Source organism: Daucus carota, chromosome 1 (assembly GCF_001625215.2).
Source record: "Daucus carota subsp. sativus chromosome 1, DH1 v3.0, whole genome shotgun sequence".
Classification (NCBI taxonomy): Eukaryota; Viridiplantae; Streptophyta; class Magnoliopsida; order Apiales; family Apiaceae; genus Daucus; species Daucus carota.
Window position 1 is genome coordinate 48,379,459 of NC_030381.2, and position 15,915 is coordinate 48,395,373.

The 15,915-nt window shown below is 34.1% G+C and overlaps 2 protein-coding genes, 1 long non-coding RNA gene and 1 other non-coding gene across 4 annotated transcripts; all 4 read left to right on the plus strand.

Annotated features, from left to right (window-relative positions):
• Positions 1-375: 375 nt before the first annotated feature.
• Positions 376-2,602, plus strand: LOC108204405 (large ribosomal subunit protein eL20). The gene is made up of 4 exons (XM_017373823.2): positions 376-533; positions 658-773; positions 878-941; positions 2,070-2,602. The coding sequence occupies exons 1-4, from the start codon at positions 522-524 to the stop codon at positions 2,409-2,411; spliced, it is 534 nt and encodes a 177-aa protein (XP_017229312.1). The 5' UTR covers positions 376-521; the 3' UTR covers positions 2,412-2,602.
• Positions 1,328-1,433, plus strand: LOC135149974 (small nucleolar RNA Z103). Its single transcript, XR_010288329.1, has one exon. It is a non-coding gene; the product is annotated as a small nucleolar RNA Z103 (small nucleolar RNA).
• Positions 2,603-5,430: 2,828 nt separating the features above from the next.
• Positions 5,431-6,664, plus strand: LOC108194194 (uncharacterized). The gene is made up of 2 exons (XR_001801351.2): positions 5,431-5,686; positions 6,133-6,664. It is a non-coding gene; the product is annotated as an uncharacterized LOC108194194 (long non-coding RNA).
• Positions 6,665-8,116: 1,452 nt separating this feature from the next.
• LOC108208304 (3-oxoacyl-[acyl-carrier-protein] synthase I, chloroplastic) lies at positions 8,117-13,137 on the plus strand. The gene is made up of 7 exons (XM_017378825.2): positions 8,117-8,643; positions 9,791-10,222; positions 11,061-11,234; positions 11,736-11,849; positions 11,985-12,086; positions 12,304-12,370; positions 12,488-13,137. Exons 1-7 carry the CDS (start codon positions 8,191-8,193, stop codon positions 12,553-12,555), a joined length of 1,410 nt encoding a protein of 469 aa, XP_017234314.2. The 5' UTR covers positions 8,117-8,190; the 3' UTR covers positions 12,556-13,137.
• Positions 13,138-15,915: the final 2,778 nt, after the last annotated feature.

A 15,915-nucleotide genomic window follows, 5' to 3' on the forward strand; every position in this document is an offset into this window, starting at 1 on the left:
GATAAAAAAGAAACATAAGCTGTAATCTGAATTGAACCTTAATTTTCTTCTTTGCTAAACAAATGAACATCAAATTTATCGAAAGAACACAATAACTTGAACATTAGTTTCGTCCTGGTCTCAGGTCACTGGTGCTATTTGGCTAAAACAACCCTTTTCAAAATAAATTCGTGTTCTCAGTAATTTCTTTTGTTATTTATCAAAAACATGTATATATATATAAAAACCATATTTTTGAACATTCTTTGTATTCTTTGTAAAAAAACAAATACTATTCTCTTTTTTTTTTTTTAATAATAAATACTACAGTATTCTCTTAGGAATGAGCAAACACCAATATTAATGCAAGACCAGAACAGTACAAGGCCGAAAATTACAAATCACAAATGGATCGGCCCAAACCCAAGCCCTAAACCCCTGATGGCTTCTCCTATATAACCAAAAAACAAAACCCTAATCGCGCCTCTGCAACGCCTGAACACACATTTGCCCACACACTGAAGGTGAAATTTTCTGCAAAAATGAGCTACAAGGTCAGCTTAACCTCATTATCTCATGCTCAATTCATCTTGCAATCGGTCGCATATTCAATCATTTGTTTGAGTAGATCTTGTAATTTCATTCAGATTAATATTGTAAATATGTTTGTGTTTGCAGTTTCATCAGTACCAGGTTGTTGGGAGGGGCCTACCATCGGAGACTGATGAACATCCTAAGATCTACAGGATGAAGCTCTGGGCCACTAATGAAGTCCGCGCCAAATCTAAGTTCTGGTAAATTTTATTTTTATATGTCTGTTGTTTATTGTTTTATTTTTTTGTTTTTAGTGATCATTGTTCTTGTATTTTGTTTAATTGTTGTTATGTGTGTAATGAAGGTACTTTTTGAGGAAGTTGAAGAAGGTTAAGAAAAGCAATGGACAAATGCTTGCTATCAATGAGGTATATACTTTTTCATTTTCTGAAATTATGTTTGTGTGTTTTTAATGTGAAATATTTGCTAGTATATCGGATGGAGAGACTTGTTTGATGAATTGATTCTTTGTATAAGACTACTTTACAAATGTGATGTTACCGAGACGCTTGAGGAGTTATTTGGTAGTATCACGTAGGAATATTAGAATGATATACAATTGTGTTATGTTACAAGCATGTTTCTTTTTCAGGTGTATGATGAAATTTATAGGAATAGGTAGTTCTGGTTGAAAATTGTTTGGGTAATCTGTAATATCATTTTTATGTGATTAATTTTTAGCGGATATGTAGAGAACTGTTTACAGTTTCATCCAGGCCCTAGGATTTGTTTTTATGTTCTAATTTGATGTGAGATGGAAATGATGAGTATTTCCCCAGATGATCGAAGTTGAAATTACTGAGCGCTATATATTGATTTTTTTCTATTTGAGAAAAATCCAAGCCAGATCTCTGATCCATCTAAAAAAATGTTTTTCAAATATCATATTCTATTATCTTGTCATCCGCTTACCATTTTACTATTACTTATATTGAGTTTCTAGTGGCAATTTGGCAAAAACTGTAACAGTTTTGCTGCAATTTGCTCTAGAGTGATCGATTCTCGTTGTAAAGTTTGTATGATGTTCCAATGTTGGAAACAGTGTTTCCCTATGTGGAGATTTGTTATTGTTTTCATTCATCAGGATCTGTTTGTAGTATGCAAATGATTCCTGATGAGCATTACAACTTACAAGTGTAGTTTGAGCTTGGGGCACTTGGCTATTGCATTAGATTCATCTGGTTGTGTCATCTTTATTTTATTGATGATTGCTCCATCATTTGGTGTACATAAATATAGGAATATTGTATTTTCTTGATACACTTTTACTGCTGGACCATTGGAAATCTTGAAATTACTTGTCCAATCCTTTTGTCAGTCAGTCTATTTTGAATGTGTTGTATATGCTTTAAAAGAGATGAATCGGATCTTTTAATATTGTAGATTTTTTAATAAATAAAAATATCTTTCATGAAATGCTTGCTACGTTTTGCATTAATTTAATTGACTGGGCATCATGGAGAACTTCTTATTATATATATGTATATATTGTGCAGATTTTTGAGAAGAACCCAACTACAATCAAGAACTATGGTATCTGGTTGCGTTACCAGAGTAGGACTGGTTATCACAATATGTACAAGGAGTACCGTGATACCACTTTGAATGGTGGTATTGAGCAGATGTACACTGAGATGGGTTCTCGCCACAGGGTCCGCAATCATTGCATCCAGATTATCAAGACGGCCACCATCCCAGCCAAGCTCTGCAAACGTGAGAGCACCAAACAATTTCACAACTCCAAGATCAAGTTCCCGTTAGTTTCCAAGAAGGTTAGGCCACCAAGTAGGAAGCTGAAGACTACTTACAAGGCATCTAAACCAAACTTGTTTGTTTGAGTGTTGGTCAGGGAGTAACTAAATGTCTATCAAGACGTTTGTCACTTTATTACAACTATTTTATGATACAAGTGCCGTGTCATTGTTCGGAATGTTAGAGGATTTTGCCAAATTTCTTGTTGAAGATTCTGTTTTGATTTTATGCTGGAGTTCTTTTAAGTTGTTTACAAGTATGTTAAATTTCTCTGTTCCATGCCTTGTTTTTTGATTGCTTGTTTTGTTTTACGACATTAGCTGTTTAATTTCATATCAAAACATGGTTTAATGTATGTGGCCTATAACCATGGTTGCAGAAACTTTGTACAATGCGGGGAGGGACTTCTTGTTTAGATAGTCATTCTTTTTTTTTTTTGAAATATTTAGATAGTCATTCTTAAAATTTATTAAAACAAGCAGTCGTTCTCTCAGCCTTGTGTTGTGCGCTTTTCTACTCATTCTTTATTTTTATGCTGTACTGAAAATATAACGTCAAGTAACATATATTTGTTAATTTTTTTAGGAAAAGTATCATAATATTTTTCAAGCATGATTAACCAATAATGATGTCATCTCACAAATTTTCTGATGAGCACAAATTTCACATTCACACGTATGATACGAAGATTATTCCTCATTGATAATAATTTATTAACGATTTCTTTTTACATAAAAATCTCAAATGAGTAATAATATTCGTGAGTTCAGATTTAATAATGCATTTCAATATAGAAACCGCTTAGCTTATTGCTTATGGGAGGCCCATAATTAATTAAGTGTAGCATAGTAATGTTAATACAACCGAAATAAAATAGGTGGTCTTATTACACTTGTAGTAGTGTACCCCACAAAAATGAGACCCCCCATAACTTTCCGGCCATCAACTCCGGCAACACCACCGCTGAGAGAGATAGAAGTTCTCATCATCTCCGCCGAAGGCCTAAAAAACGTGAAGCACGTGACCAAAATGCGTACCTACGCTGTTGTCTACGTGGACCAAAACGTCGACGTAGCGAAAACCGACGTGGAAAACCACGGCGGCGTGAACCCCACGTGGAACCAAGTCGTGAAGGTCAAGTTCCCCGAGGGCTTGCCGGAAAGTGACGTCATGTCGGCGTTAAACGTAGACATTTATGCACACGGGCATGTTAGAGAGAAGCCGGTGGGGAGTGCGCGCGTGTTGTTGTGTGATGTTTTGAAAGGCGGCGATGCGGCGGAGCCGGTTGATAATCCCATTCAGTGTCTCACTTTGCAGGTTTGGAGGCCTTCGGGTAGGCCCCACGGGCTGGTCAACTTGTGGGTCCCACTTGCGGGAGTCTTTGTCGTTTAGTGTGAGGGAGGAGGAAGACGGCGATGGGGCGGCGGCAAGTGACGGTGGAGCAGGATCGGAGGTTTAGGGCTTGTGCATGCGTGACACCTGGCATGCGTGTCCTTGTTGAACAGAGTAGTCCATGATGCTAAACAGCTAAAGCTCAGGGGTTTGTGTACTTTTAATTCTTAACGTCTGCACTTTTAATGTGTAACGTAATTAGGTGTGAATGTGATAATACAGAAGTATCTGAGTTTGTAACTCCTGTGAAAAACAAATTTGTTTCATATCCTGCGAATTCTAATATGGTCTTTCTGACGTGTGATCCTAATCATTCAAATTCAAATTTGATTTCGAGATAATATTATATTCATCTCTCCAAATTCTATAAGGTAATATTCGATTGGTTTCACGGATCCTGTATGCATATAAACTAACCGATTAGAATCAGTATTTTGTTTGATACATGATTTAGAAAAAAATTTGGAACAAAATTGAGGTACTTAACATTATTACTCCTCTTAGAAGCACTCTTCAGAAGCTGTGATCAAGAACAGCTCTGGAACTGCTCTAAGAGACTGCCATGGAGTCACAAGGATATTTGTTGCAATGGCCGCTTATACTGTGAGTGCAGATATTTTCCCTTTCCTAATTTTTGAGACTGTTGCTTTTGTAAAATTAGGAAAAAGTGTGATTTGAAGAATAAACTAGCTAGCCATCAATTTGGACTTAAAATCTCTCTTTACAGGCTACAGCTATGCATCCAGATGTTAAACATTTTTCTCAGATTAAACAAGTTTGCACTTTTGCATTTGTTGGTAAGTTTTTTACATGATTTCTTGGCATTTTACTTTTCAATGGAAGCTTCAAACCTTGAATCAATAAAACAAGCTGTCTTCGAGTATGATTGATTGGCAACAAGCTTAACATAATAAAAGTGCGCTCATCAGTGTTTTAATGTCTACATCACTGTTTCCTGTTCTTTGAAGGAGATTAGTAGTATGTTGTTGGATTATCTGAGATGCCTTGCGAAAAAATGAAATGCAGACTCATGTTTGGATGATCTCAGTAGTTAAAATTACAGAATGCTCGTAAGTTGATTTATATATTTTAGCATTAAGAATTTGAGATAGAACAATAGCAAGCACGGCTTAGAGTAAATCACTTGATCAATAGTATAATTTACTGATATTTCAAGATCAGCTGCAGAGGCTGAATCAATAAATCTCATATTTTAAGATGGGGCTAAATCAAAAAATTCTAGTGAGACCATCTGCAACTCTAAATGAAAACAGCCCCCTCGCCAACTAATATTTGAAAATACACCTGAGATTGAGTTTTAGTTAGTCCCAGCCCAGTTTGGTCACTCATACCAAATGTGGGGTGGGGGAGGGGGTTGGTTGTACAGATTGTGCCAGAATCAAGATGACAGTAGGATCTACTTTAGCTCAAATAATGTACTGAATGGGGCTCGAATACATGCCATAGTCTACAATCGCCTCCTAAGCTTTACTAATATACAATATCTTTTGCATTCCTTCCAATTCCTGTATGACAACGTGAAACCAAATGGCTACAGATGATGGATTGACAGAAACCCTTCCAAAAAACCACAATGGCTAATATAACGAGCTCCACATGCATGCCCAAAATTTGATTAGAAGAAACTAAAAGAAAACATACTTGATTTATCAGCACCCACACTTGTTAGAGTGCTAGCTGTGCCTACAAGCGCGTATTAGCATGTTAATGAACTGCAATCTACTTTAACCTTTTAACACTTGATACAATGTTAACTTCCTCTTAAAATTGTGTGTTATAGTAATACTCTGATGCATTTTAGATCAGAAGAAAACTTATATAAGAATTAGCGTAATTAAGGTTGTTTATATCATTTCATCCATGTTTAAATTCTTCTACAGTTGTCCATCTCAACTGATAGGTATAGTTCTTGTGTTTGCCTAATTCACTTGGTTCATCTCAGCTCGAGGTATGCTTCAATCTTGAGTAGTTAATCTTGTTTATATCAAAATCAATACATTGAGTTACAAATTACAATTAATACTCTGTTTGATATTTATATGTTGAATCCAGTGGAATGAAGGCTCAGAGAATTTGATTAATTTCTATTTGGCTTCCAAAGTTTTATCCGAAAATGATCATCTATATGAGTGTATAAAATCCAAAAAAATAAATAATCACAGCATGTATTGATACAATGTGGTAATATGTTTACAGTTTCAGTTGGCGACAAATTTTTTTTATAATTAATGGTGATTTGCATTTGTGGTTCATCAGATTACACGTTAAGATAGTTTGTAGTGGAACATGACCCGTACGGGTGTATATATATATGTAAATACGAAAAGAGTTGACAGATGTTGAATTATACCAATCATGTGTCCCTTACAGTTGGCAGATGTTGATTTATTTCAGATACTCTTTCCTATAAAACCAGTCTTCATTCAAGATCTAAGGTGTAACCATTCATTCCTCCTTTTCCTCCCACTACACATTCTCAATCTTTATTCAGAGGACTCATAACTGAATATGGAGAGTTTGAAGCTTGCAAATGCTCTTACCATAGTCATGGTGGTCCTCACTATCTTTGCTAGTTTCGAAGCTACAAGAGCTCAATTTGCACCAGCGCCAGGGCCTGCATCAAGTGCTTTTGGAATCATGGACGAAACAGATGGACCTGCCCCCGGACCAACAAGTGACACCGCCACACTCTTTGTTCCACTTATGCTCTCGGCCCTGGCCTCTATCTTTGCTTACATGTTCTAAATTTGATCGGCATTTCACTTTTGTTCCTTGATTTGTTCTTGTTCACCTCTTTTTGCTGTTATTGAAAATAAGGATGCATTTAGAATGATTATATTAGTTAATCCCATCCTGCCTAGTTATATATGTTCGAATTCTATCTTATCATGTGGTTTCGATATGATTAATCTTCTCGTTGATTAAACTTTTCATTGGTTTTTTATGTTGCTTTTACATTATTCCAGAAAGCATTGTATGTATTTGCAGATGAATTGAAGTCTACATATTCATGTCTTTTTCTTTTTAACCTTATTAGCTCATAATAAATGACGTGTAAACATTGTGGATGAATATTATAAAAAAATTAGCAAAAAAGAATGTCGGATTGAAAATGTATACTCACTCCGTCTCGATTTATAGGTCCATTTTGGGAAAAAAAATTGTCCCAAAATACTTGTCCCTCTCTTCTTTCAATACAAATTTATCTACATATTAATTGTGATTTTTTTAAACTCAATAATATTCTCATTTCTCAATGCACTAAATCCCTATATTTATTGTGATTTTTTTGAAACTCAACTATATTCGCACTTATCAATGCACCAATTAATGATCCATGAGATAAGATTCTATGTAACCAACTTTTTTCTTAATATGTGTGTTTATTCCAAAATGGACCTATAAATTGAGACGGAGGGAGTAATTTTTAATCAAGAAATTCCGCGTGAAATTTTAGTTTGTCCACTCCAGGTCAAGGAGATGCTCTTGCTACATGATGGTTCTATACCCGAAAACTACTCATAACATTCTAACTGCAGATGAAGTTGTTATTACAGTATATCATCCAAGCGAGAAGAACTTCTTAAATCCAATCATGTTTGGTTGCGGAGAATAAAATAAAATAAAATAAATAAATAATCATGTTTGTCCAACCTTTACTAGTTTTAGTTGGTAGTTATTGGTTTGCAAATACGAGTAAATGTTTTAAATGTGAACTTAGCTTCAATTTCAACATTTAGAAGCGTCCCTTAAATTTCATGAACATTATTTTTACTTAAATTTCATGATCATAATTTTTAATTTAAAAAAGTATAAGGAAAGAGACATCATAACACACTTTAATGTGAAAATATTAAAAATGTTATTATCTTGTTAATAAAACAATATTAAAAATATACGATATCCATGAAATTAGTGTCACAATTTACAAAGAACTAATCTTTTAAAAAAATTGACAAAAAGATACCCAAACCGATCTAAGTCCAAAAAAATAAACTGAACCGAACAGGTCATATTTTGTATACTTTGCCGTAAAATATGTGTACTTTGGTAACGCCGTCATCTGAGTCCAAGTGAGCAGTCCATTAGATCCCCAATTACAATTGTGTAAAGGGAGTTGGTCCACAGCAATCGATTGCTGTGGACGAGTTAAACAACTCACAGTTTTCTGGTCGTTGGATGCATATCCAGCGGCCAGCATCGTATTAAATTTTTAATATGTCCAGCGTTTTTTTAGCATTGGACATCCAGCAAAAACACTGGACATACTAAAAATTTAATACGATCTTGACCGCTGGATATGCATTCAACGGCCAGGAAACAATGAGTTGTATAACCGGTCCCTGGCATATGGCTGCCTGGGACCTGGACCCTTGTATAAATACATCGCCACATGTAATACTCAACTTATTGTCGATACATCCCATAAATCTCTCTCTTACACGTTACACCATGCGCGCTCTTCAATCTCCACCTCTCCGAGTGTCCCCACTGGACCCACTTCGCAAACCCACCTCCGGCGCCGCCACCGTCACAGATGTCCGTCCACCCCACAAGAAAACCTTCATCTCCGCCGCAACAACCACCACTTCCGCCCCGAAAAGAGAGACAGATCCGAGCAAGAGAGTGGTGATCTCAGGAATGGGATTGGTGTCTGTGTTTGGGAATGATGTTGATACTTATTATGACAAGCTGCTTGCTGGGGAATCTGGGATTGGTTTGATTGATAGATTTGATGCTTCTAAGTTCCCCACAAGATTTGGTGGTCAGATTCGTGGGTTTTCGTCAGAAGGGTATATTGATGGCAAGAATGATAGGAGGCTTGATGATTGTCTGCGGTATTGCATTGTTGCTGGTAAAAAGGCTCTTGAGAATGCAGGTCTTGGTGGTGATAAGCGCCTCAAGGTTTGGTTCTTATGATTGTGAATTTGTTGTTTTATTGGACTTGCATGATTGAGTTTATGAATTTTTTTTATGGATTTGATTTGATTGTTGATTTATTGTAGTTGGTTTGGTAATGATTTGTAAAAATTTAGTGTTGCTAGTGTGTTATAAAGCCTCTTTTTCACTCTATAGTAGGGGTGGTGACAATGTCCCACTCTGACACATTACAGAAAACTCACCTGAAAATTAAAATGACTCGTATTTTCTTGTTTACTACTGTATTCTTTTCACTCATTGAAGCTGCGGTATATTTAGTTTTATCTACATTATAGTGAAGTTTTAGTTTTGATCTTGTTCATGTGTGTTATTGGTAAACAAATGGTGTGTTTCTCTAAATTGAGCAATTGTTGATATGCAGTTCGAATGATTTTTTATTAGTACTTGTTATGTGATTGAGGCATCTTTTCCGTTTCTATTTGTTTTTCTGAAATACTATTATTTCACAATTTACCTAGCAACGTGGCTTGTTGAAAGATATAGCTTCAGCGTTTAATTTATTTCTCCGAAATACTTTAAGTTCACAATTCGCTGGCAATGGGACTTGTTGAAAGATAGAATTTTAGTGTTTTATTTCAACATAACTCTTCTTCTTAGAGTACTTGGTGCTTGCGGGAGCAATCATTTGGGTGTGCTGTTTTAGGTTCTCATTTCTATTATATCAATGTCGTTCTATACATAATTGTCTGTCATAGATGTTCATTCTGTTGAATATTGAAGTAGAAAAAAATTGTAGATTCAGCTATGGCAAGTATCGAACATAACTAACTAGGTATTGTTGGTCAAACACAAAAACTGTAATGTTGGAATATGTGTGTATGTGTGTGTGTGTATTTGATTACAAAAGAAAATGTATAATGATTAATTGATTAGCCTGCAAATGGTGCACATTCCATATATATACATACACATACACATATATATATATGTGTGTGTGTGTGTGTGTGTGTGAGAGAGAGAGTATATATATATGTATATATGTGTATATTTATATCTATATGTGTGTGTGTGTGTGTTTCCTTAGATAACGTAGCAATCTTCACATCCCTTCCATAACATAGGAATATATCTCTATTACTGTGCATCCATTTTAATATTTTTGATCTTTCAGGTTGACAAGGAGCGAGCTGGTGTACTAGTTGGAACAGGGATGGGTGGTCTTACCGTATTTTCTGACGGGGTTCAGGCTCTAATAGAAAGAGGTCACAGAAAAATGACCCCTTTTTTAATTCCGTATGCGATAACAAACATGGGGTCTGCATTGCTTGCAATTGATCTTGGCTTCATGGGACCAAATTATTCGATTTCTACTGCTTGTGCTACATCTAATTACTGTTTTTATGCTGCTGCCAATCACATCCGGCGAGGTGAGGCTGATTTGATGATTGCTGGTGGAACTGAAGCTGCTATTGTACCAATTGGGCTGGGGGGATTTGTTGCGTGTAGAGCATTATCTCAGAGAAACGGTGATCCTAAAACTGCTTCTAGGCCATGGGACAAAGATAGAGACGGTTTTGTTATGGGCGAAGGAGCTGGAGTTTTGGTAAAGTTAGCTAAGAATTCTTTTTGTAGTTTGTTTGAGCTTGTTCATATAAAATTCTTTTAAAATGTCCTTGTGTTTGAAATTCTAACTGATACGGCTGTAAAAGTTGCATATGCTTTTATCTGATGCCTAATGGCTTGCAATGGTTTTTTTTCTTCTGATTATTCTGATCTCTGCACAATATCTTGCTGTAAGTTTCCACTGTGCTTCATTCCTCTAGATGATAGCACAGGTTAAGCTAATTGTAATTTATCCTTATATTGTAGAGATAAAGGCCCATGACTCCATGAGATATGTAGTCTTGAGCTATAGTGCTATACACGTTGCGGGTCTTATAAAAACTCAAAAGAACGTAACTGTTGACTTTGTTTGGTTTTGTTTGTTGTTATATCACCTTGCTCATCACTTGCATAGTTTAAATCTGGTAACCGAGGTAACTAAGTAAAAACATCTTTACTTGTTTCAGTGTTATGTGAACTATTAGGATGAAATGAATGTGTTGCAACTTGCAAGGACGTTTTATTACTTCTGTTTACCTTTTTGCTTTTTATTGTCCTTTTATATTGTTATGCTGCTTCTTATGTTTTTTCTTAATCTGACTGCATGCTTCTCGCCTAATTAGATCATCTTACTGTTCACAAGATATTTTTTACCTTTAAACTACTCCTAGGAGTAGAGGTATGGTATGCGTGCATCTAAACATATGCGACCCTGTTTCTAAGTGGTAATAATGCGGTATTGTCTGGTTTGTTATTACTAAGGTTAAAAAGTTGATGCATTTCCCTAGATAATGTTGCATCTGCTTTGTTTAATATCTGAAAATCTAAATATTTGGCAGGTAATGGAGAGTTTGGAGCACGCGATGAAACGAGGTGCACCCATAATTGCCGAGTACCTGGGAGGTGCAGTTAATTGTGATGCCTATCACATGACTGATCCAAGATCTGATGGGCTTGGTGTTTCGTCATGCATTCAAAACTGCCTTCAGAATGCTGGAGTGTCGCCAGAGGAGGTAATAGCTCTCCTTTTGCAGTCTGCATGTTTGTTTCTGTCGTCATTATGTATTCTCTGATTGTGCTGCCTAGTGCCTGATACAAATGTCAATTTAAACCCAGTATTAAAATACAAAGTTTGATGGGGGAATCCATATGGTATTAATGTATGTGTTTGCATTTCTCTCCGTTCTTCCTCTTTAATTTTACACACACATATATCACATCTTGGATATGTTAAGGATTACCTCAGTCATGCTTATTTGTCTGGTAGTTTATCAAAATAAGGATTTAATGTTAAAGTTTTTGCAACAGCTCGCTTTTGTGGATTTTAAATAAATTTCTCCAATATATTACTAAATGGCCTTGTTTTTATATAATCAGCAAAATTTTTATTTCTTCCTTTCTGTTTTTTTTACTTCATTCTTACAACAGTTCCTAGATATGTTACAAGCAATGGAGTTGATGTATTTTGTTCCACCCGTTAATTAACTCACCAAACTTTGCTATTATGTTTACAGGTTAATTACATAAATGCGCATGCGACTTCCACTATAGTCGGTGACCTTGCTGAGGTAAATGCTGTTAAGAAAGTATTCAAGAACACTTCAGGGATGAAAATGAATGCAACCAAGGTAAACTCTCTTTTCCTAGCCAAATCACATGTATACTCCTTTTAGCATTCCATTCAACTCTTGAACATATGCTTATACTAGCATATATTATTTTCGTATTAGCAGATTTTCTCACTTGTTTTCAATTTGCTTTAGTCTATGATTGGCCACTGCTTGGGGGCTGCTGGGGGTTTGGAGGCCATCGCTGTAATTAAAGCCATTACTACAGGGTGGTTGCATCCCTCAATTAATCAATTTGTATGTGACACTTCTTACTCTAGATTTTGCTGTTTATATTACTGCTAGCTTAAAGTCGTAAACATTATCAAGTCTTGGTTTATATTATTCAGTCCTATGGTTTTATTAGCTCGTTACTAATGAAAATTCTGTATTCAATGCAAATGGCTGGATTTCCTGATTGTCACAATTGTCCTTTGTCTACTTCATTGTCATGATTGTCCTTTCTCTGACGCAGAACTCTGAACCTTCAGTGGAGTTTGACACTGTTCCAAATCAGAAACAACAACATGAAGTAAATGTTGGTAAGTCTTTTGTGCTGCCACTGGTTTTCCATTCTGTCATCACACCTTGCACACCTTTATTAGATATTTCGTGCGAACGTACGAGTTTCGCTTGATTTAAAACCGTAACCCTTGCAGGTATCTCAAATTCGTTCGGATTTGGGGGACACAACTCGGTTGTGGCATTTTCTGCATTCAAGCCATAAATTAGTACATCTTTCATTGTATGTAGCATCTAGCCATAGCAATTGGTTCTAAGAGCATCTCCAAGAGTCTCCTAAATATAATATAAAAAATATGGCTCTTAGTAATATAATGTAATTTTAAGAGTGACAACTCCAACAATGCTCTCTATATCCTCTCACTATTGTATATTTTATTCATATCTAAATCCACTATGTCAAAGATTCAAAGTCATGTAGTGGAGGGATTGAATATTTTATTATTAAAAACAAGTTAAGAGCCACTACATGGCTCTTAAAAGAGAGGAGAGAGAAGAGGCTTTTAAGCTTTTCAAGAGCCAGTAAGAGTCTCTTGGAGCTCAATTTTTATCCATCCTCTTTATATCTTGAGTTAAGAGTCTATTTAAGAGCCTGTTGGAGATGCTCCCCTTTAGTTTTATCATTTCTTGTTGAGGCTGCAGAAGTAGGTATCCTATTGTATCTTTTCTCTGAGTCAAGTGTTGTCGTTTTCTCTGTATTAAAACGAGGCAGACTGGGCATGAAAAGTTATCCAGTTTTGAATTGTCATGGGGGTGTTGGCCCATGGGTCACTTTTTAGCAGCAAAAGGACTGTACTGTCATTTTCTGAAAAAATGGCCCCAACTATCACTTCAAAACGCAAATTCGTGTTGTGTTAATAAAAACAGTAATTTTAAGTCGTGTGTTTTCAGTTGAAAACGCAAGTCGTGTTTTCAAGCTCAAAACACAACTTCAAGTCTTGTTTTGAAGTGAAAGTTAGGGTCATTTTTCCACATTAAGGCATATTTGACTTGAAATAGTGACTTTTTGGACATTTTTTCTTGACCTTGGTCATTCTTGTGTTCTTCCTATCTTAACTACTTGGGGCTGTTTGCCTGTGTAAAGTTTTTCTAGTTTTCATTTTCTAGATTTTTTAAATATTTTCTTTTGTTGAAAAACTAAGAAATCATGTTTGAGAGAGTGTTTTAAAAGATCCTTTTTTTTTAAAAAAAATTGCTGATTAAATTTTAAAAATATTTTACCGATCTACTGATTATACTCTAATTTGATTAAATATTCTATATTTATAAAACAAAAATCTCCGATAAATCTCTGATTCCTGATTTATGCAACCATGATTTCATAGATGCAAAGCAGAATTTGAATATAAATTTTTTTTAATTTCTTAATTTCATTAAGTTATATTGTGTCGCGTTCAAGAAGGAATCCATCTTTAATATAGAATTTTAGAATCATTAAATTTCTGCTACATAATTTCAAATTTTAAAAAGATTTTCAGGATCTATATTTAAATACATATTTTTTGTATCATTATGAGTTCAAAATTAATTTTAAATATAATATATAAACACGACATTTATTTAATGCAAAGTTCTGCTGCATAATCTTAATTAATAGCATAAATAAATCTAAGGTTTCTAAGAGAAACATAACCATTATAACTTATCATAAATATTACCTGTTGTATTATAATTTAAAATATAAAGCTATTATAAAAAACTATCAATTAATACCAACGTTCTTTTATTATTACATAGTTATCAAGAGCACTCTCACAGATATCGGGATTCAATTACAAGCTGTAAATTATCATAATATACTGAGGTAATCGAGGGATAAAAATCAAAATGCCTAAGATACTGTAAATTTATAAGATGTAACATAACTTTACGTTTTTCAAAAAATACTTTTATACTTAACATAAAAATTTGATGATGTTGTGTTTTTAATTAATTTTAAAATATCAATTGTTTTTTTTAAGTAAAAATATCAATTGTCAGTTTAATGTAACATCACTTCACGTTTTTCAAAAGATACTTTTTGAACTTAACACAAACAATTAATGCTCGTATTTTTCTAGTTAATTTTAAACTATCAATTATTAGTTTAAACATATTATAAAGGCTTTGACCTAAATTTAATTTAAACTAATATTTTGAGTAGAGAACCCAATTTAAAATAGATTTTAGATGATACTCTCTCTGCCCTAAAATGAAAATATATTTAATTTTTTGCACATAATTCGAGGTGAAAAAATATATTTTTATGTATTTTTATTTTTTCCTCAATAAAATATATATATATATATGAAAAAAATTGAAAAATAATATATAATTTGCTTTTTCTAACTCAAATTACGTGTAAAAATAATAAATTGACTTCTATTTTGAGATATGATGAATATTTAAGATTGTTTTTGAAAATGTGATATTTGGAGTAATCAATTATATAATTACACAATACGAAGGGCTGATGTCCCCAAAAATTTATTTTAAAACGGATTATGTAACGTCTGATTATGGACACGTATAATATTTTTTGGTAGGTGATTGATTTTAATTGATTTTCATTTTATTAATAATAATGATTCTGGTATATGTATAGAAGTTAACATTAATAAAAGTCTTCTCTTAAATTGCGACGTTGTTATAATTGTTGGTTAAATTGGGTCTATCAAACATTAAGTAAAATTTGTCCATCTACAAGATATTGTACTTCGATTGTATTAGTTATACTGGTTGACTAAAATTTAAAAATAATATTTTATTAATATTTTAAATTTTTAAATAAAATATATCGGTTGAAATGATGTGTAATTTTTCTACAGATTTCTTAGAGGTAGAGGTGCGACATATATAACTATCCATAAGAGTTGGCTAAAATTATAGAAAAGAGGTGGAGATGGCCGGAGAATGATATTTTCAAGATATTATTGACTATATTTTTTATTTTTGATGTGTCAACTCACTTTTTAGTTAAAGATTTTTCATAGTTGGATAAATTAAGCTAGTAAAATATCATGTAAAATTTGTTGCATCCGGAAGATATTTTACTTTATTGGTACTAACTATATTAATTGACTATATCTTAAAAACGGCGTGTTATTAATATTTGAAATTATTATAAATAAAATATATTATTTTAATATAATAATTGATGAGGTAACATTTGCCATAGATTTGTATGCAATTTCCATTTTAAATTTTTTTAACCGGCACCCATTTTAGTTAGATCATACTCCCTCCGTCCCACCCATTTCTTATCGAATGGGTTGGGCACGGAGGTTAAGAAATATGTATAAAGTAGTGGAAAAGAGGAAGAAAAGTGGGTAAAGTGGTGGACCCATTGATTTTTAATGTATAAAAAGAAGATAATGAAGTAAAAGTAGTGTGAAAAGGAAAGAAAAGTGGAGAAGTGGTGGGATCCATTGACTATTTTTGGTAAGTTTTGAAATATAAAAAATTGGATGGGACCCCCAAAAAGGAAAGTGTAAAGAAATGGGTGGGACGGAGGGAGCAGGTGACAACTTTTAATTCTAACTAATAATGGCCCCTTCCATCCACAAAACCTTGCGATCCTCTGCAT

Bases quoted from the DNA above. Each gene is read 5' to 3' on its own strand.
- LOC108208304 (XM_017378825.2), top strand. From the start codon at position 8,191: ATGCGCGCTCTTCAATCTCCACCTCTCCGAGTGTCCCCACTGGACCCA. The intron at 11,235-11,735 runs GTAATAGCTCTC...TTATGTTTACAG, and splicing joins CTGGAGTGTCGCCAGAGGAG to GTTAATTACATAAATGCGCA. The intron at 11,850-11,984 runs GTAAACTCTCTT...AATTTGCTTTAG, and splicing joins TGAAAATGAATGCAACCAAG to TCTATGATTGGCCACTGCTT.
- LOC108204405 (XM_017373823.2), top strand. The intron at 774-877 runs GTAAATTTTATT...TGTGTAATGAAG, and splicing joins CGCGCCAAATCTAAGTTCTG to GTACTTTTTGAGGAAGTTGA. The intron at 942-2,069 runs GTATATACTTTT...TATATTGTGCAG, and splicing joins AAATGCTTGCTATCAATGAG to ATTTTTGAGAAGAACCCAAC.